This window comes from Lactuca sativa, chromosome 8, assembly GCF_002870075.4.
Source record: "Lactuca sativa cultivar Salinas chromosome 8, Lsat_Salinas_v11, whole genome shotgun sequence".
Taxonomy (NCBI): Eukaryota; Viridiplantae; Streptophyta; class Magnoliopsida; order Asterales; family Asteraceae; genus Lactuca; species Lactuca sativa.
This window is the reverse complement of record NC_056630.2, coordinates 46629311-46651306: the sequence shown is the minus strand read 5'-3', so window position 1 is coordinate 46651306 and position 21996 is coordinate 46629311. Positions and strand designations below refer to the sequence as shown.

The 21996-nt window shown below is 32.0% G+C and overlaps 2 protein-coding genes across 3 annotated transcripts; one reads left to right on the top strand and one right to left on the bottom strand.

Moving 5' to 3' along the window:
- Positions 1-3892: 3892 nt before the first annotated feature.
- On the bottom strand, positions 3893-8362 carry LOC111918190 (protein ACCUMULATION AND REPLICATION OF CHLOROPLASTS 3, chloroplastic). Of its 2 annotated transcripts, none has more exons than XM_023913851.3 (16): positions 7862-8362; positions 7620-7678; positions 7465-7529; positions 7203-7337; positions 7068-7116; positions 6866-6978; positions 6713-6784; positions 6516-6626; positions 6239-6420; positions 5673-5900; positions 5542-5576; positions 5081-5448; positions 4741-4845; positions 4519-4656; positions 4281-4447; positions 3893-4141 (listed from the first exon to the last, which is right to left on the bottom strand). In XM_023913851.3, the coding sequence occupies exons 1-16, from the start codon at positions 8191-8193 to the stop codon at positions 4066-4068; spliced, it is 2235 nt and encodes a 744-aa protein (XP_023769619.1). In that variant the 5' UTR covers positions 8194-8362; the 3' UTR covers positions 3893-4065. The 2 variants fall into 2 exon arrangements, with proteins under 2 accessions (XP_023769619.1, XP_023769626.1); XM_023913858.3 differs by having other exon boundaries at positions 7203-7333; positions 7461-7529; positions 7862-8361.
- Positions 8363-15316: 6954 nt separating this feature from the next.
- On the top strand, positions 15317-18591 carry LOC111918179 (uncharacterized). Its single transcript, XM_023913840.3, has 7 exons — positions 15317-15631; positions 16205-16251; positions 16340-16481; positions 16579-16735; positions 16845-16974; positions 17191-17340; positions 18231-18591. The coding sequence occupies exons 1-7, from the start codon at positions 15448-15450 to the stop codon at positions 18378-18380; spliced, it is 960 nt and encodes a 319-aa protein (XP_023769608.1). The 5' UTR covers positions 15317-15447; the 3' UTR covers positions 18381-18591.
- Positions 18592-21996: the final 3405 nt, after the last annotated feature.

Here is a 21996-nt window from a genome sequence, read left to right as displayed (position 1 = left end):
CTATTGCAACACCCATAAAGTGTTGCATTATGCCTTAAAAGTGTTGTTATGCGTAGTCCAACAATTTACCAAGTCTTGTGTTAGGTCTCGTTGCTTTAGGCCTAAACCAACATTTTTTAAGAATGGGCAACACTTTTTAAAAGTGTTGCCGCTTTTTTATAAGTGTAACATTTTTTTCAAGGAAGTCTAACATCTTTTCATTACTCCCCTACCACTTTATACCAACACTTTTTAACTATCGTATGCAACATTTTTTACATCATATACAACAATTTTTCATTACTACCTCCAACATATAACAACACTTTTACCTATTGAATGCAACACTTTTTTGGTTTCCCATTGTATAAAAACAGCACTTTTCTTTCTCTTTGACAACGCTTTACCGTGATTTTTAACACACCACTGCTAACATTTTTTTCAAGTTTTAGCAACTCTTCAATTAATGCAATGTAACATTTATTAGTTGATTTCCGACACTTATGCTTATCCCGATAGTGTTATGATATGCATTTCTATTTCATTTCAACTATAGAAATAAAAATGAGTAAATTACACAAATGGTCCCTATGTTTTGGGGTAATTTTGGTCTCTAACTTATTTTTTTTAACTCAGAAGGTCCTTATTGTTTGTTTTTGTTATGTGAGGTAAGTAAGGTAAGATGAGTGGTGGGGTTGGGGTGTGTTTATTTAAATAAATTAAAAATCAAGGGCAAGATAGTCTTTTTAGGTAAGACAAGGACCAATTGCGTAACAAAAACAAACAGTAGGGACGTTCCGAGTTGAAAAAAATAAGTTAGGGACCAAACGCATAAATTACACTAAACCATAGAGACCATTCGTGTAATTTACTCAATAAAAATATATCACATATAACATTATATTGTAATTAAATACATATGTGCAAATTAAAAAAGAAAACCATATATAAAATATATAGTAGACACAAAAATGTAAAAATGTTAAATTCCTCTTCCACTTGCACTTTCTTTGTTCGAATTTATTATACTTGCATTTCTCCAATTACCGTTTCACATACCTCAAAACAAAGTAATCTGGTATACATGAAAATAAAAACAAAAATAAGTATTCGTTCAATGCATCATAATCATCTTCTATATGTCTTTATTTTGTCCATCTGGATCAACATCTTGCATCGGCAAAATCAACACAAGCGAAAAATAGCAATCTACAAATGTAGTAAAAACAATCAACCAACTAATAAATACACTAAAAATAAGTATTTTGGCCATCTTACAAATTATAAAACTAAATAAATAATTAAAACTAGCAACATAAACACAAAAAAATATACTAGTGACATATAAATAATAAATAAAGGCATGATTGCATGTTAGTATTAAGGTCTAGCAAAAAAGAAAGTGCAGTGGCAGGTTCCTTTAATCACCATTCTACTAGGTGAAAACCCATATTAAATTGTCCATTTAAGGGCGCTATATAAATGATCGTTTTAATGACAAGGTGAAATGCACCCAAGTTCTTGTTGTTAGGCTTTCTATATTTGAATATCTTACTCCATTGCTTTATATGCTGCATTAAATACAAAATTCTCACCAGTTATCTATAATGTAAAAATAATTAACATAACAAAAGAGGAAGTGTAACATGGTTTTATATTAAGAAGCAAACCATGATCAACAACATGCTAAAAAGTTATGCTTTCAGAGTTGTTGTGTAACAATTGTGTGTTTAAAGATCATTTGTAACATCCCAAAATTAAGAGTAAAATTTTCATTTTAACCATTCATATACCATTACATCAAAAGACAATCATAATATAAGTTGTAATTCCAAATTAATATCACAGTAAAATCATAAAAGAATGGTACATAATCTCCAATAAATGCGATGCAATCAGGTCAGGCTCATCCATTTGCTACCAGATGTACCCTGAAATAATTTAAACTTAAAACCATAAATACAAAGTTTAGTGAGTTTTCATGATACCACATACAACAGATAACATTGGGCCCCACCCTAAGGGTATACGTCAACCCATGTCACTTATAATCCACCCATAGTCTTACAATCACTTACGTTGCTACAATCCACATACAGTCTTTCTTGATATGGTCATCTCATAGTCTTTCATACATTTGTTATGGTCTACCCATAGTCTTTCATACAGTTGCTATGGTCCACCGGTAGTCTTTCATACAAAAATCACAAAGACAATCTAGCATACCATGACACCTAGTGTCATACATAACATAATGTGAATACTCACCTCAGAGATAAGTATACCATGACACCTACTGTTAAAAAAATAAAGTTTAGGACTTTCTTGTCAAATCGTGAATTAGGACTTTACTGTCAAAAAAATAAAGTTTAGGACTTTCTTGTCAAATCGTTAAAAATATTGGGACTTTAGTGTATTTTCGTAGCCCAATAACTGTTAATTGTGATTTTCGTCGCAGCACCACTGTTTTTCTTACCATTATCATCTTTACCCTGATATAATCACGACCAAGGAAACAGATGAGATAGAGAGAGAGAGAGAGAGAGAGAGAGAGAGAGACTTGTAAATATTTCTTCTTGGTTCACCGCCAAATCTTGAACTGAAAAGATATGACATATTGTACAAACACAAACAGCACATACCCAGTCAAAAAGGTGTGAATGTGGAGAAGTGGTAAGAATGGTAGTTTCATTTTTTTCGGTTTTTTAGTTTTCCATTTTTAAGACTGCAAAAAACCAACACAACCCTCTTCTTTCTTTATTTCTTGATTAACTCCATTTTTTTCAATTTCGGATTGTTGAGATTAAAAAAAACAATTTAACAAAAAGAAAATATTAAGGATTTCAATATGATCTAGCTAACCAGAGCAGGTTTCAATAACTCTTATGCTTAAAGATTATCATATTATTAAATTTCTAACCAAAAAATGGATATATACACACACACACACTAAAGTCCTAATATTTTCAAGGATTTGACAAGAAAGTTAAACTTTATTTTTTTTACAGTAAAATCCTAATTCATGATTTGACAAAAAAATCCTAAACTTTATTTTTATTTTTATTTTTTTTAACAGTAAAGTCCTAACTACCTACTAACCGGAAAAAAAGAGTAAACATGTTAAAAACTGTCGATAGTTAGGACTTTACCGTCAAAAAAAATAAAGTTTACGGCTTTCTTGTTAAATTGATAAAAATATTGGGACTTTAGTGTATATATCCCCTAAAAAAAACTAGATAAAAATAACTTTCCTTTTAGGGATGCTCTAATAAATTTTGTTCTATCAAAGAAACTCACAGCCCACACAATACTCTCTATAAACCATGTGGTCCGCTTAAATCAACCTAAAAAAGAGGTAGGTAACCACCTAAGATTGAAGTCCATAAAATTCAAATGTTCAGCAACTTTTTTGTAGTGGTTTTAATTCCTAAATGATCATCTCTAATGGAATAGGGAATCATATGTGGTTTTGGCAATGGGATGGATATCGCTGGAAAACCATACCTTGAACAACAGGTGGAATGGGTTCTCCTTTTTTTTTTTTATTCCAACGGGTTTGTCAACCTGCTATTTAATTCTTTGATTTAATGCTGTCTTTTTTACCACAAAAGAAAAAGATTTTTCTATTTTTGTTTTGACCTTTTTTATATATAATTTGGTTTATATGTTCAATTCTACCTAATATTTTAGAACTTTATAAAACAAATTCTTCTTAATGATGTGACAAGTGGGTTAAATGAATTGAAAAATATATAAAATCCACAATTATTTTCTCCGATATAGTACAATTTGTAGTCTTTCCATTCTTTTTTGAATACCAATCATGTACACTCCGATATACAAAATGTTCACAAATATGAAATCATATACAACTCAAGGAATTTCAATTTCAAAACGTATCATATAAGATAGATTTAAAAAGAGCAATTTTGAATAAGAAAACCACTATTAGTTACTTACCAATGACTAAATATAATTTGTTGATACATACATATATCATATATATACATACAAATACACACGAATCTCTCTACAATGAAAATAAAGAGGCATAGTAAAAATTAAAAAAAACAAAAGGTTATATCTTTATCCAGCAAAACCATCATCAGACTCCAACTTCTTACGGCTTACTAACACGCCTTCATTCCAAATCTCAACATATCTACAAAAAACCAAAAACACAAACCAAAGGGTTAATTAATATAGTCATTTAGTAATTTGTAATATAATAAATCTAAAGAGACTCCTTGAAAAATTTAAATCATTTATTAGAAGGTTGTAAGGATGAATGAAATACAAACCTTGATCCACTGACATCAATACATAGAAATTGACCATTTCGCCATCCATTTTTAAAATGACCAAAAAATATATCACCATTTGTTGAATAAAAACGCCCTTCTCCGTTGGCCTTTCCCTTCCAAAAATTCACAAACCACCTATCTCCCGTGTGAAAGTAAAACCATCCCTACATATAAATATTTTCATGTTATTTTTTTATATCTTTATTATAAAATATTATTATTATTTAATTCTTACTTTTCCATGCATGACATCATCTCTCCATGACCCACGAAAAATATCTCCATTACTGAAACAAAATGTACCCAAGCCTGATCTTTTACCATAACGCCATAACCCATCATACATGCTTCCATCACCCAATGACAAACGACCCTACAAAACAACCTTGTTAAGTTTTTAAGGTTTAAGAACTTTTATACATAATGACAAAAGTTCTAGAACCTTCTAGATATATACCTTTCCTTCTGGAAGACCTCCCTGACACCTCCCTACATATATACCTCCACGATAGTTTATTTCCACCACAGGACTCCACTTTTTCTGGGACTCACGTTCAGATTCCTGCATCATATTGTGAAATTTTATTAATGTTAAAAGATTCTAAAAATGACCATTTTACCCTTCGTCTGTAAATGATACAAATGCAAGTGTTTTAATAATTTCAACGCAACGTCTTGGCATAATCTTTTTAAAGAAACATAACAATGCATAAAAGTAAAATACAATACTAAATGACCATTTTACCCTTGATCAAAATACAGATAAAAGTAAAAAAAAAAATTATTTAAATTCTCACCAGCATAGATGCAGCACGAGCAGAAAGTCTTCCATTTTTCTTGGAAACACCATTTTTATTACTGTTAAAATCCATTGGTGTTTGTGAAGTAGCATCAATGGATTCATCAAATGACATGCTTACAGGAAACTGAATCTCATCCTTCGTTTCAAGTTCACTACTTTCCTCCGGGTGGTAAATGACCCTTGTGCCCTTGGGAGAATCTTTCATGTCTCCTGATAGTTTTACACCAACTGGAAGTTTATAAGGGTTCAAATTGTCAAGCATTAAAGTATCACCAGAGTTATTTGTATCATTCACTGTTTCATCATTAGTAAGAAACCCTGGCCTTTTGTTAATCAGAAGCTCCCTTTCAAGTGTCATTGATCCTAAAAAAAATTATGTAATTAAAAAAATATATTAGTTTGGACTATAACGCCCTCGATGAGTTGCGGAAACACACAATGGAATTCTACTTCTACCTTCAGCAGTATTTTGTTCAGTGACACCATGATCCCTAGAAAAGGAAAGAAATAAATGAAATTAAAAAAAAAAATTGAAGATGATAATATAAGTTCTTTTTTGTTAATTAGAATGAAGAAAGAAAACAAACCTTGAAAAAGTTTTTGCATCAGTAGTAGCATCTGTCAATATTGACTGAAGTTCTGAAGACCAATTATGGGAACCATTGATGGAATTTACATTTTGGTTTTTATATTTTTCTTTTTCTTGAATTGTTTCAGGGTGTGAATGTGGTCTCAGAATGTTGAAAATGTAAGGAAAACTTTGGAACATTCTAGAAATTATGCTGTCTTTTTTAGGAGACTCCTGTTTGATATAACTGAGAATAGCACAAGGAAAGTGTGTCAAAAGAAATTGAATAAAAACAAGAATAAGGGTATTTTCGTCATTAATAAGAATAACTGAGAATGACAATAGCAAGTTTGTCATGTGTTTGGTTGGTAGGAAATGGAGTAGAATTCAATGATAAAAATGAAATATTTTTCATATTTTCACTTCATAATTAAACTTTTTAATTTCATTTATTTCAATATATAACAAGGGTATTTTGGTCTTTAATAAGAAAAGAAAGAATGGATTTGAATTCCTGTTGGATTCCGCCAGAATTCAATTCCATTCTTCCTTTTTCTTATTAAAGACCAAAACACCCTCAATTACCCGATAGTGAATATGGTCGTTGCAATTGAGTTTGGATTCATATCTGGTTCATGAACTACTGAAATTACAATATCGCCCTCCCATTCCGCAACTTGACGAAAATTACGCAAAATGCCATCCAAATCACTCCTGTTAATGATTGCTGAGCTGGCGAGGATGAATACAACAATTCCATTTAAGCCCTGGAATTTCAGAAAGTCATATGACAAAAAAACATAAGAAAATTAAAGATTTATATCATCAAAATGATGAAATATTGTATTTATTTTCAACAAACCTTTACACCGGATCCAAGAAAAGGGCAATCATATATGGCTTGAGCAACTGAAGCTTCAATGTCATTACCAATCCCATATCCAATTTTTGCCTCCTTATAGCTTCCTAAAATCTGATGTCCATTTTGGTCATTTATGTCATTATGTGATTATTCCTAACATAAACAATAAGTAACATAGATGTGTTATAGAAATGTACTTTTTTAAGATCTGTGACTCCAAGTTCTTTCATACTCTCATGTGGTATACTTACAAACTTTTTGTTGCACTCCTGAAAATGATAAGATGATTAAGATCACAAAGTTAAAAGGACATTTAACATATGAAGATATAAAATATCTTGATTACTTACAGATGTGAGAATGGAAACTGCATTTAATGCCATTAAAACAGCATTATTTGCAATCTGTAATGCCTCATCCAAAGTTACAAGATCTTTTTCTAGAAGTGCATCTGCATCAATCACTGTGGAACAGAAAAAAAAATGGTAGATATATCATTGAAAAAGAAAAAAAATTGGTAGATATATCATATATATATGAAACAATACTCACTGATACAGAAATCTGTAAGTCCCTCAAGCTTATACATCAGGTCTTTCACCTGAAAATAAAACATATCATTGCATTATTTTTATTGTTTGTCTTCTTCTTCTTATACATTTTATTAAGTAAATAAATAAAACAAACCTCGTTTTGGCGCCTTTGTCCTTCGAATCTAAAAGGCTTCAGAATGATAGTCACAACAAAGCCATTTGCAAGCTTTATCGATTCAAATATATCATGTAAAACAGTAAGATCTGATCCATAAGATGCCCCAGCTACCTAGAGAAAACCAAAGAAAGTTTTAAAGAAGTTAAATTTAATGGCAATCAATCTGATATATTTGTTTAATCTTTTGTTTATGTACTTGAAGAGTTTAATGTAGGTAAGAGTTAAGGAATGTACAAACAAGTATAACAGCTTTTGAATGTGACTTCATGGCTACAGATTCTTCCACAAATGTTTTGGTGATCTCTGCAAAATGGAACATCAAATCTAGTCACTTATAAAAGAAACTTCATGCAAATATATTAACTATGTCCATGGAGATATGCAAAAGCTCACCATCCCCAAGTATTCGTTGTTGTAATTGCACCTTGAATGCTTCTTCCACAATGATATTCCTGCAACAATACAGCACAATTTTAGAAAGGGATAAAGCAATCATCTTTACACATGAGTCGATTGCTTCTTTATTTCTTCATTTACACATCCCAAATAAGCATATGATTCCAAAATCCACATCAAATGAAAAGAAAGTCGTAAAGCATTCTACAGTACGCATACATTAGGTTAATTATGCATACCAGAACCGTAAGCGTCGTGAAAGCGATGAAGAACGCAAACAGAAGTCAAGAACTGCATCCTTCCGACTTCCAATCCCAATTACTTCCACAACCTCAGTTTCTTCCCATAAATTCAAAGCCCTCTCTCTGCTCAATATTGGTGTAGACGAAGACGAATGTTTGTCGAAACTCGATTTGATTCGGCGGAGGCGTTTCGAATTACTACTAAATTGTAATCTTCTCAAGGGGAACCGGCAATGGTATTTACAGTGCCCATCGAATGAACGTTTAGGAAAGAGTGAAGGTGAAGAGAGTCTGATAGAGATATTGATTGCTGTTAATGGGAGCTCCATGGAGATGCAGGAGAATATCAAGAGAAAATCGATGGGTTCACGAGGAGGCGTCGGCCATGTCGACACTTAGCGGCGACGCATCACCGGAATACTTCCACCTTCAGAGTTACAGTAGCGATTGATTGAGGATAACCAAGGAGGCAAGGACAAGAATCTCAGTTACCATTTATGTATGTTTTGGATGGAATGAGATGCAACTCAAAAACAATGGATATCGGGTCGGGTCTATTATTTACAACAGCAACCCTTCAAAGTTAAAGATTTGAACATAGACTCTTAATTTTTATCTTTGAATGATAACTACATACAAAAAGAAAAGAAGGAAGTGATAAAGTAATCTTTGTGAAGATTCGGAAACTCTATCACACTAATAATAAAACATTAATTGTGAGTAGGGGTGTAAACGAGTCGAGCCGAGCCCGAGCCTGGTCAGGCTCGACTCGGGCCCGTTTAAGTTATATGAGGCTTGAGCTCAAGCTTTCTTTTACTGAGCTCGGCTCGAGCTCGTAAAGAATTATACAAGCTCGGCTCGGGCTCGAGCTCGGCTCGTTTGTCGTTTGATGTGCCTAAATAAGCTTAAGCTCGGCTCAAGCTCGTTAAAAACTCGTCTACTAATACCCGAAATCCATAATTTCTCAAATATGTTTTTATTTTAATATAAGAAAATAATAATAAATTATATTAGATAAAGGCTCGTTTAGGCTCGCGAGCCTAATCGAGCTTAGTGACATAGGCTCGAGCTCAAGCTCGTTTAATAAACGAGCTTAATATTAAGCTCGAGCTCGGCTCGGGCTCGTTTAAAACCGGTTTCGAGTCGAATTTTTAACGAGCCGATCCCGAGTAGCTCACGAGTAGCTTGACTCATTTGCACCTCTAGTTGTGAGACCCATGTATTATATGGGTTAATTTAAAAAAAAAAAGTTAAATATAAATGTCTAAATATTTAAAAACTTTGAATTTATAAAAAAAATAAGAAAAACAATAAATTATTATAATGAAAATGTTTTTTATCTTTTAAATTTAAACAAATAATTTAAATAAATAAACAAAAGAAACTAATATGCTTTAATTGTATGAATTCTGAAATTAAAAAGTAAGTTAATTAATGAAATTGATATCCATTTATTACTGTATTTATTGTAATTATTAAATTAAAATATTATGTGGAATTTAATAAAATAGAAAAACTGACATATGAAAAAAAAAATCAAAATAACCACAAAATGATATTTTGCAAATTGAATAAGAGTGTGACAAGTGGAAAAAAAAAAAAAAAAAAAAAAAAAAAAAAAAAAAAAAAAAAAAAAAACTTTCATTTATTAGAGAGGATCTCTCTAAAATATAACATGTAAACCACATCCAATTCAATAATTCCTACAAACTAAGTTACTAATAAACCTAATCATTGTCCATTAAAGCAACTATATTCCATAAAATTTAAAATTTAACTCCATAACAATTAGAAGTTTTGACTTTTTGCATGTATAAACAACTAAAGACTGTATATGGCTTATCAAATATCATGACCAACAGAACAAAATGATGCACAAGAGAAGTGAGATGATGTTCACGATTAAGCATATCGCAGACGACAAATACGATTTTGGCACAAAGCAAATAATTGAAACAAATGACTAATATCAAATTATCAATAATTAATTTGACAGACAAATGAATAAGTTTGTGTGTTGTTGCATGTTTCTGGTTGCCGTAAAGTTCACAAACATCACAAACGGTTCGATTTTAATTTGAGAACTTGCATTTGAATGGGTATAGACATATTAAAGTTGACATTTAAAATGTTAAATTCACACTTAATCTATGAATTCAAAATTGATTTATGTCATACAAAAAAACAAAACAAAAATCGAGTTCATGTAACTATTAAAACTTGAAATTTGAAATTAAGAAGTAAGATTTATGGGGTTGATTCAACCCTTTAACAAAACAATCATTTCTATCTATAAGGGCTTCGACCATTGCCATGTGGAGGATATCAGTTTTACAAATTATTACCATTTCCCCATTTTGACATTACTCTTCGCCTTTCTTTTTGATCTTTGAATTCCATATATTTTGATGCAACATTTTCACATATTTAATTCTAAAATTCCAATCTTGATTTGGGCTAGCCGAATGCCTTTTATCCTAGGTCCAAAAAGTTGCATATGTTAATTTGGGTCAATATTGAATGTCTATCAATTTATCTACTCCATATCCTAAAGTTTCAACTTTCAAGGCCCGTGAAACGTGGATCGTGGGCGACCTCAAGGTGTGTTGCACATCCTCTGGATTGGGCCTAGGTAGCCCATAAGTCTACTAGAGTATACTTAAGGGAAGTTGATTACACAAGTTATGCCTTCACTTCGGACAAAACGACTTCATTCATTAGATGTTCTCTAACATGTGATTAAGCATATGTAACTCGTGGAAAAAAATATAGGAAAACGGTACATAAATACAACAAAAACATATATTAACAATTAATCACAAAAGCAAATGCATGCAGTTGAATTAGGGACAAAATGGAGGAACCGAGTGAAAATGCGTGAGAAACAAACATTGGAAAAGCACATTAAAGGTATATATCACATCTACAAAAAGAGCCATAGGATAATTCATTGCTTTAGATTAGCCTTCACCATTCTTAATGAGGTTGTGTTCTTAGAAGCCATTTCCTTCATGTCTGATTTTACATTATCTTTATGCTTTCTTCTTGGACGTCCTCTCCTCCCCTCTCATCCATGGTGACCGATTCCACCTCGCAACCGTCACAATCTTCTTCCTCTCAATTTTTCGATGATCAATGCCACACATAATGTATTTTTAAATGTTGCATTCAAGATTGAGAAAATGACACATATAACCACGAACTTTTTAGGGTTTACTCATTCAGTCTCTAATGTTATTTATGTGTCTTTTAAGGAAACAAAGTTGGTTGTGTCAAGTCTAAAACGTCCTTTTTGAGAAAACAAAGGGGTAACCGGGTTACCCCTTATGACAGCTCACATATTTTTACATTTCAATAATTAAAAATGATAAAAGGGGTCGACAACTATCTCTCTTTCATATACTTTAATTGGATCTAAAATTCAAACCTCTCCAACAAACCTGTGCAGTAAGTTGCTTTTGTCACTTGACCAGAAGTGTTATACACAAATGGATGAAACTTGTTCAAATCCTTGTCTGTATCTTCCTTGGGCTAACCACACTCACCACCGATTTCATGTGATATTATATTGACTTACATAAGATGACATATCCCTCTAAATCTTCACAGCCTTAATCCCGAAATACCACCATTAGTAATAGTCAGCAAATTCCATGGTTGAAATTAAATAAATGGAACGTACTTTGAATTGTTCAACGTCTTCTTTCGATTCGCGATTAAAGGTATGAGCCATGGAAGAAAAAAAATTCAAGGGAATCGACCTGGAGTTCGATCGGAGGCACATAATACACAATCAACATTTCGAGGGTGGAGATGGCTTACTGACGGCAACTGCAACGAACAATGGTGGTAACTAAAGATTGTCAGCGGCAGCAGCATCAAACGGTGGTGGAAGGGCAGTCGGTGGTGGTGTGCAACAAGGGGTTGCTCTAGCGGCCTTCTGCTACTTCGTTTCTTCTTGAATTTGATGGGAAAATGAGTGGGGGAAAGGAGGGACTTGGTGGTGGTCGAAATTTCACAGCAGTGGCGATGATGGGCGCTTGATGGTGGTAGGTGGTGGCTGGAAAGTGGTGTTGGGTGGTATCCGGTGGTCACAACAACTGAAACGATGTGGTGATTGATTTTCTGAACATATGACGAAAATAAGGGTTGTTGGTTTACAACAACTGACCAATGGTGGTGGTTCATGGTGGGTCTGCGGTGGTCTGTTACGTAGCTGTGGTGGTGTAGTGGTGTTGGGGTTGTTGTGTGGTCGGGAGAGAAAAGGAGAAGATGAAACTCCTTCTTCCTTGTTGCAACAAGTTACGAGAAAGAAAGAAAGAGAGAGAGAGAGAGAGAGAGAGAGATATGAGGCCCAAGTTTGATCTATCTATTATCCAAGCCGACTAAAAGTAAATAGTCAAAAAGAATAGGTTACCCACAACTAAGTTCCCTCATAAAGCCATAAAAAAAATTTAGTGACTAAAAGGGTAAACTCTAAAAAGTTCGTAGGCTATATGTGTCATTTTCCCTTCAAGATTCTATCTATAAGAGTTCTACCACATGTCCACCGCAAACATCCTCGTTTCTATTACTTTCATCTTCCTGCTCATGCACCTTTGTTCGAACAACATTCAGATCGTACATCATATCAGGCTTAACTACTACCCTATAAAAAAATTCATGATGTTTCATCGGATCTTCTTTTCATACAAGACTCATGTTGTAGCCATCCACATTAACCAAGCAACTTTTATGGATGAGTAGCGTTACACAATTGAAAAGTGATACATATCGTAAATTATGTGTTAGGTATATTATTTAATATATTATAAATACATAATTGAGACGGGGTTTGATGTTTTGTATGTAAACTAATAAGAAGAAATGCCCAAACTTTCTAAAAGAAATTTGCATTTTTAGTTTAGTTTTAGAGTTTTGCACATAGGCAACCCTTCATGTCTCATTGTCTTGTAGTTTTGGCCACTAAAGCTAATAATGTTAACTTTTATTATAAAGAGGGCGTTTAAGATTTCATTTTGATCCTTAAAATGATTTTTAGACAAAATGACTTATTGACTTTTTAAATGTTTACATTAGTTTTTATGGTGGGAAAAAGTTAATAAGTCAATACATTATTTTTTTTAAAAGTATTCATCTTAGCTTAAGGGTATTTTAAGGTGATATTGACTTTTACAACTCAATAAGTCATAAGGAGTTTTGAAAGGTTAGAGTAAATTATTGAAATCGTTCCTATGGTTTGATCAAAATTGCACGTTTGGTCCCTAACTTTTTTTTTTGCACTCAGATCGTCCCCATGGTTTGATTTTGTTGCGTTTTTCGTCCCTATGGTTTGATTTTGTTGCATTTTTCGTCCCTTACATACATAAAGTTAGGGACCAAACATGCAATTTTTACCAAACCATAGGGACGAAAAACGCAACAAAATGAAACCACATGGACAATCTGAGTGCAAAAAAAATAGTTAGGGACCAAACGTACAATTTTGACCAAACCATAGGGACGATTTCAGTAATTTACTCGAAAAGTTATAAATTCTAACTTCTTAAGACCTTTTTTTAAGGGTTAATGAGAAGTTGTTTTAAAAGTAATTTTCTTTTTGTCAAACTGTAACATCCTAAAATGCGCATTATATTTGAACTTTTAACAATTTCATAAATCATCGACTTAATCACTTTTATTCAAAATAAATTCAAAACCAAACCCAATATCTATTAAAAATTACAAAAATTATTTTTAATTCATATTTCAAAAGTATTTATGAAAACATTATTATTCAATATTAAAAAACCAACATCCTGCATCGAGCCAATGTATACAATCATGCCCAGGCATCCTGTGTACCTGAAACAATATTTTTAATGCAAAAAGGGGTAAGGAAAAAGCTTAGTGAATTCCAAACATACACAATATCATATCATATCAACCTAACCCTATTCACAGATACAAACAGTATCAAACATATAATCACGCATGCATATCAAAGAATATATCAGTAACAAACATACTCCTAGTAGGACACATTAGCTAAGCATGACCCCCTTACGTAGTACATCGAGCCCTTGGAACACATTGGCTAAGCCCTATCCATCGTACCTGAACCCATTAGGGCACATTGGCCATGCCTAATCCTCACTCGGATGCGTCGAGTCCTACCATGCATAGTCCTCAATACGTGAGACAAACCACTAGACTCTACCCATCCTAGAATCCTAGTATTACATGCATAAACAATACATACCTAGTACACACGAGCTATTATAAAGAAGATATAACACAACACGATGTAATGAGGAACTCACCTCCAAAAGCAAAGCAACTTGGGACCCACTAACACCTGCTTGCCCTTCATACTTCTTAATAATAATAATAATAGTTTTAGTTAAATTTAGCTATTCATTTTCCATAATTATGTGAATAGACTAAAGGTTTAAATTTCATATTTCTATATAATAAATTAAGGTCTGTTCGGGACCTGTTTTGGCCACCTTAAACTCTACATTTTTCAAAATTGTTGAAGATATATCAGGTACTTAGCTTTAAAACTGGTGCTTACACTCCTCCATATGATTTTTCTATAATTTTTGGCGGATTTTATAAAACCGTCTCGCATAAAAGTTCATTTTTGTCTACTCTAGGTAAATGGTCATTTTCACCCTAGTTAGAGACATTCTTATTTTTAGAACTTATTTGAGCTAATAATATAAGTGTCTAGCTTATTTATTAGCTATAATTTCTAAATAGGTGTATGTAAAACTAGTATTAATTTTTTAATAGGAAATTGCTAAAAGTGAAATAGATGTCGATATTTCATTGTTATCGCTACATAGCATATATGTAGGTTGTCGCTATTACTTTGTTATCACTATCGATAACACTGATCTCGACCCAAAATGATGTTCCATGATTTTTCTATCGATAACACCTCATACCTGAACAATCTAAACTATATTGAATATTAATAAGTGAGACACATTTGTCTACCTTATGTTGCATAGTACAAATCGACTCCATAGAGTATATAGACAAATTTGAAACTCATGTCTAACCAAACCCTTAACAATAACCTAGACTTCATTGAATTCATACATCATCTCCTTCTACACCATCGACGATGTCCTTCTCCATCCCTCCTAGCTAGAATAATCGTTTGTCATTGAACATGTCTGAAACCATCTCAATCTTTTTTTCCTTAATTTTTTGGTGATTGACTCTAGTCTAAAAAAACTTTGACTAGCAAGTTCATTGTCTTATCCAATAATGTTATATCACATGTTTATTCCACGTTATTTTTGCGACTTCCACTTTAATCATCCCATCTTTTATCCTCTAACATTTTTTATAATTTGTTCTCATTATTATTAGAATAGTTTCAATTTTAAAAAGAATAAAACAAACACTTTTTTTAGTTAATTATTAAACATCTAAAATATTTGAATTTGTAGACCTAAAATTGACTAGAGAAGTTTATCAGGTTTTGTGAACCACCCCTTTCGTTCCAAGTGAAAACCACCGTTCAAGCACAGAGCCGGTCGAGAACGTTTCATCTCTCAACTGAATACATAACAAAGTGCCTATCTGCCATGGCCGAATGTGAAGTAGCAAAAGAAGTGATCAATAAGAGATTTCGAAAAGATGACGCACCTGGAGAAATGAAGCCATGGGAGCAGCATTCGGCTGTAATTAGCATCCCTCGCTACGATTACAAAGCCCCAGCTTCCTTCCTCGATCGCTCCTTCTCTGGTTTCCTCATTACATGCCCTATCAGTTCGTACCTTGCTCTATATCTTTGTATGTTGCATGATTTTGCGTGTACCTTGTTTATGTATTATGTACTTGCATCAAAAATTGAGACCTGATTAATGGAAATTCGTAACGAGGAAGACAGACAACGATCAAATTAAAAAAAAAAAAAAAAACCCAAAGTGAATTAAAAGTACCGATGTACACCTAAACCCTAATTAAAGATTTAGGTGGTCTGATCAATGTATCTTCTGAAATCCTGATTATAGTGTTTTGAACTTGAATTAATTCTTCATTATGTTATAAAAATCAACAATGTACCTCATCATAAGATTCAGGTAACTCATAGAACACAGAAGGTCAAGTTCAGATTGTTAATCAAGTTAGGAAATAGGAAATGCCAGAATTTAGTTATAATCGGGCCTTTGATTTAATCCTTCAATATGTCCATTTATTACATGGTTACTATTATATATCTACATGAAGTCAAATCGTATACCTTGGCTCATTATCACTAATAATCTCTTACTCTCAAAGCATATGTTACTTATCCAAATGAAGTTACCAAGTTGAAATATGATCTTTTTTTTTCTTCAGAAAGGGAGAAAAGTGCCACAAAAGAAGCCATGTCCATCCTCAACAAGGTTTGGTGTCTATTGCAACCATGAATCTGTTAAATGATACATAAATCTGTGTTGATATGTTCATAGTGATCACCATCTATTTTTGCAGTATCTTGGATCAATAAATACTTGTGGTTCTGAACAAGAGGAAGACCCTCAAAATGTTGTTACAAAAAGAAGAAAAGTAGTTAATGAAACAGAAGAGGAATGCACCAATGATATAGAAAACAAGATTCTTGATGAAAACACTGGTATTTTTCTACATTTTAGTTTAATTTGTATATTAGATCTCAAATTATGCCAAATAATAGTTAATGAAGACAATATGATTCACATTTGTGGTTTCAGATGCAAATACAGAAAGATCTGATCCTCTTTCACTTATTAAGCTGACAAGAAGTGGTTTGCTTTTGCTTACATTTTCACATGACAATTGTCCTGATGTTGTGGCCATTTTGTCAAACATCATGCAATCTTTGGAATCTTCAAGTCTAAAAGCACCACTGTAAGTTACTTAATGATGTTTTTTTTTCTGTATCAAGTAAAAAAGAAACACTCATTATGAGGCAAATTTATAAAAAAAAAAATTGTTTTTTTTTACTCTTTTGTTGCAGTTGGTGCAATAGGATCTTACCAATCCAAATGACTTGTGTTTTGCATGAGAAAGAGCTTTGCATTCTTGTATCCAAGCTTGTTGCTGATTTCATGAATAATGAAGGAAAGGATCTTAATCGACCTATAAAGGTAATTTTTAACTTAAAACCTATAAAAACTGATGATGTGGCACCGGTTCTTGCCATGTTGTCATCCACATCATCTGCCATATAAGCAAAAACTTGACCACTTATTAAAGGTAGGTTACAAAATGCCTAAATTTGTAAAAGTATTGTAAGTTCATATGCAAGTTTTATGTTTTATAGAAACTAAATTTGTAGCAAGACTTATAAAATAATTCCATAGTTTGCAGTAGGATACAACAGTAGAGGAATTGAGGAGACAGAATTGAAAGGTGGGAGTGGAATGCTGGATAGAAGCAAATGCTTTGAGGTTGTAGCTGGTGCTGTTAAAAGTATTGTCTCAGATTCGGTTGTTGATTTGAAATGTCCAGAGGTATGGATTTCAAGTGGGGGTAAAATAGTCATTTTTACAAGTGCTTAACAGATCAAAATTTATAAAAGTCAAATGGAGGGACCAGAACCATGAAAGAACAACCATTTATTGAAAAAGATTTATTTTTTGGATCTAAACCGAAAAAATTATCATTTTTGCAGTTTACTCTTTTTTTTTTATATATATATCTTGACCATTGTAAAAGGTTTCTCTTGCAACTTTGGTTCTTGTTTGAGGTTTCTGTAACATTTTTAGTCCTTGTTCCAAGCTAAATGACTATATTTTTGGGATCAAATTAGCAAAAATCAGCTATACTCGGGGACCAAAAGTAGTCATTTTACTTGGAAAAAGGACAAAACGTTAGAAGAACCTCAAATAAGTACCAAAACTGCAAGAAAAAAAACTTTTTGGACTAAAATTGCAAAAAACTGTTATACTCAGGGAGCAAAAGTAGTCATTTTACTTGGAACAATAACCAAAAACGTTACAAGAACCTTAATTAGGAGTTTTGGACCAAAACTGCAAGAAAAAAAAACTTTTTGGACTAAAATTGCGAAAATCAGGTATACTCAGGGACCAAAAGTAGCCATTTTATTTGGAACAAGGACTAAAAACGTTACAAGAACCTCACAAAGGACCAAAACTGCAAGAAAAATAAACCTTTTTGGACTAAATTTGTGAAATTCAGTTATAATCTGGTCCAAAATTGTGAAAATCTGTTATACTCATGGACCAAAAGCAGACATTTTACTGGAACAAGGACTAAAAACGTTACAAGAACCTCAAATAAGTACCAAAACTGCAAGATAAAAACAACGTTTTTGGACCAAAATTGCAAAAATCATCTATACTCAGGGACCAAAATTGCAATTTACTGTTGAAATTTGCAGCTGACTGTTCTTGTTGAGCTTCTGCCAATTTCTGGGCTACCAAAAGGGTCACCTGTCGGTGCTGTATCCGTTCTTCCACGAAAGCTGATTATGGCTAAGCCTCGTCTTTGCATTAAAGCTTTGGTTCATGATGTGAAGTCGAAGGATTAAATGTTTGGAAGAAGTTTGATATGGATTTTGGGCGTGTTTGGCAAAAGTAGCTGGAAGCGGGTAGCGGTTAGCTGGTAGCGGGAAGTTGTAGCTTTTATTTGTTATATGAATGTTTGGCAAAAGTAGCTGGAAGCTTTTGAAATATATAAAATTACATAAAAGAACAATTGATTAAAAATAAAAAAATATATAAATATATTTTTAAGGGTAATTATGGAAATTGATTTCAAAAGCTCCGAAGCGTTTTGTTAAAAGCTGCATGAAGTAGCTTTTAGAATCGGAGCGTTTTGTTTAAACTAAAATGTTTTGTCAAAAGCTAAAAGCTAGAAGCTCTCAAACGCTTTCAAAAGCTCCGTGCCAAACACGCCCTTTGTATTTTAGAGTCATTTTAGCAAAAGATATAATGGGGTTGATCGTTTAGCTATAAATTATAATAATTTGATATACTTTCCTTTCCTTTTTCTTTGTCTATAATCGATGTCGTGATTCAAGAACAAGGTTTTAAAACACCTTCAAACATATAAAAAAAAGTGTGGTATAAAACATGCCATTATCATATCTCTGGTTGTCTTAAGTCTTGACTTAACAAAATTGTTATTGAAATTGAATATAAAATTATCTAAATATAAGAACGCAATATCATTGCCACATCTACTAAGGAACCCGGGGTAGCTTGTGTTAACCCTTAAATTTTTAGGCGTGGTGAAAATATTTTAAGAAATTTTTTGGTGTAGTTTAGTTTTTTCGGTGTGATACCCTTGCAGTCCATCGACTATTCATAGCCTGTGAGCCGAAGTTTTAGGGGGTGTTTGGATAGGAAAAAAAAGAGGTGCTTATTGCTTATACCCACAATAAGCTAACTTTAAGTGTTTGGATAAAATTCAGCTTATTAAGCTAGATAAGCTAATTTTAATAAACATCTCTCTCCAATACTTATTGCTTATTCCCACCACAAATAAGCTATAAACAAAATTGATCCGTCACTATACAATTAACATAGCATATAAAAAACTTCACTGCATAATGAAAAATGTTACATCAAAATTATGTTTGTAAGTACTATTAGTTTGTGACCGCGATAGTTCTTAGGGCCTAGGGGTTAGGGTTGGGTAGAATAAAGAATTTTTGTAATAATTTTGGCATTCTTTGACTATTTTGACAACTCAAACCATTTTTAGTGATTTTGACCTTGGTTGTATAATTTCGCCGCCTAAGCCGATTTTTACCTTTTCTTTAACAGGATTTGACCAAAGACGATTTGTATATCGATTCGTTTTGATATGATCGATGTCAACAAGTGACGGTGGATCAACTTTAAATAACGTAAGACCTTCAAATTTATCATATTTAGATTTATTTATTTATTTATCATATGGTAGCTTGTTGTTTTATTTAGGAGAATTAGATTCCCACCCTACTATCTTCTAGTTTCCTTTTCTAGACAACTTAGGTTATTTCATTTTTTTAGTTTCAATATTTCAGTTTCTATGTTGAGCCTTTACATATGTAGGCCAATGCTATATATATAGCCTTGTATGTCTTCTTGAATCATATTACAATCACGTATATATATTTTGTATATAAAAATTAAATAATATTTTAATTTTTGTTTTTATTTATCTTTCTATTCATATAAAATAATAACATGTAAAGAACATTAGTTCTCTCTTTTACTTTATTTTGTTGATTGATATTTGTCTTCATCTAATAAATAGGAACAAAATATAAAAAGAATTTTGATTTCGTCATTTGTATATCGTAGAATTCAAATATCCTTTTACCTTTTGTTAGGGCTTATCTTTCTACTCACATACTCAAAATCATAAAAGTGGATTAAAATAAAAAATTAATGGATTGTAAAAGTCATTAATTTATATGAATAAGAAAATAAATAATAACAAAAGATAGAACTTCAAACTATCCTACTCCATCAAAACTATTTATCTTCTTTTTGATGTTTTTGTTTGTTTTCTCAAACGTATTGTGATGAATGATTAGGTTCTTTCTGCCATATTCATGCTCAAATTTGGATTGGGTGCGTCTCTTCAGTTAATATCATAAGAGTAATGAGTATTCTTTTATTATCTTTTTCATGATGAAAGTTGCTGATTGGATTTGAAATGGTTGTTTTTTCCATGTCTTTCTTGTGCATGCGTAGATGAATAGATATTGTTACGTACGTACATGATATGGAACTTAATTATGGTTTAATGAATTTGTAAGTTTCCTAATTTTGAGTCTTTTAGTATACACGTTTAGTGTTGTCTAACAATTTTTATTAAGGTTTAGATCATTTTTAGTCAATTATTTTATTTAAATTATTATTGGTCACTGAACTTGTTTATTTTTATTTGTTATTTTTCATTGTAGTCATTATAACTATTGATAGTCGGTTTATAACATGAAATAACTTCGTTAATGTTATAATTAGTCATTAAATTTTTCTGAATATTTTATTTTATTATTATACTTTATTTAAGCTACCATTAGTTACTGAATTTGTTTAAAATTTATATTTTAATCACTCTACTTTATTATTATTATTTATATAAAACAAACTATCACTTTATATCTCTTTCTCCATAACTAAACTTGTTATATCAATTATTTTAGAGTGAATTATACGAATGATCTTTATGATTTAGGTAGTGTGCACATCTAGTCATTGACTTTTTTTTTAACTCCAGATGGTCCCTATAAAAATTACTTTAAAATAACTATTTTATTCTTTTCCACCCTATCATTTTGTTGCCCGAAGAAATACATCCAATCGCTCTCGATACTTAGTTTTACTTTGGCCTCCTCTATAGAATTAAGGCAACCATCAAACCTCTTATCTACATTCTCTTTGGTCCAACTTGTTCGTGTTTTAATTTGCTTCACACAAAACATAGTCATTGTATTGTACGTTGAAGGAGGATCGACTCCCCTGATTCGAACTCTTGGAAGAAGACGTAGACTTATTGGTGTTTTCAGTTGATTTATACATACCAATATATTATTCGCTTTGAGCCACACGAAGACTTCCCTAATAGTCATCCAAAGTAAAACTAATTATCAATGACAGTTGGAGGAGTTTCTATCGATGAAAAGAGCGACCGGGTTGATAAGAGAAAAATAGTTTTTTAAAGCCATTGGGATGTTCGAGTTAAAAAAAATTTAAAGACTAAATGTATAGGCTACCCTAAATCACAAGAATTATTTACATAATTTACACTAAAAAAATTTATCTAACAAGTTTAGTTGTGGAGAAAAAATAATAGCTTTTTTTTTTTTTATTTTATAAATGATAACACAAAATCATAATGACTCAAATGAAAAGATAATAATAATAAACAAGTTCAGTGTCATGCCCAATTGTAGCTTAAACAAAGTATAATGTCTAAAATAAAACACCAAAAAAGGTTCAATGATTAATTATAATTTTGACAATGTCATTCGATATTTTACACATGCTATCACCAGTTAGAATAACTAAAAATAAACAAATTTAATGAACGATACTAACTTAAACCAAAATTAAACATCAAGAAAAACCCAATGACTAAAAATGTCTAAACCATCTTAATAATAATAATGCGACAATGCCCAAAATAATATGTTTGACCCAAAATCT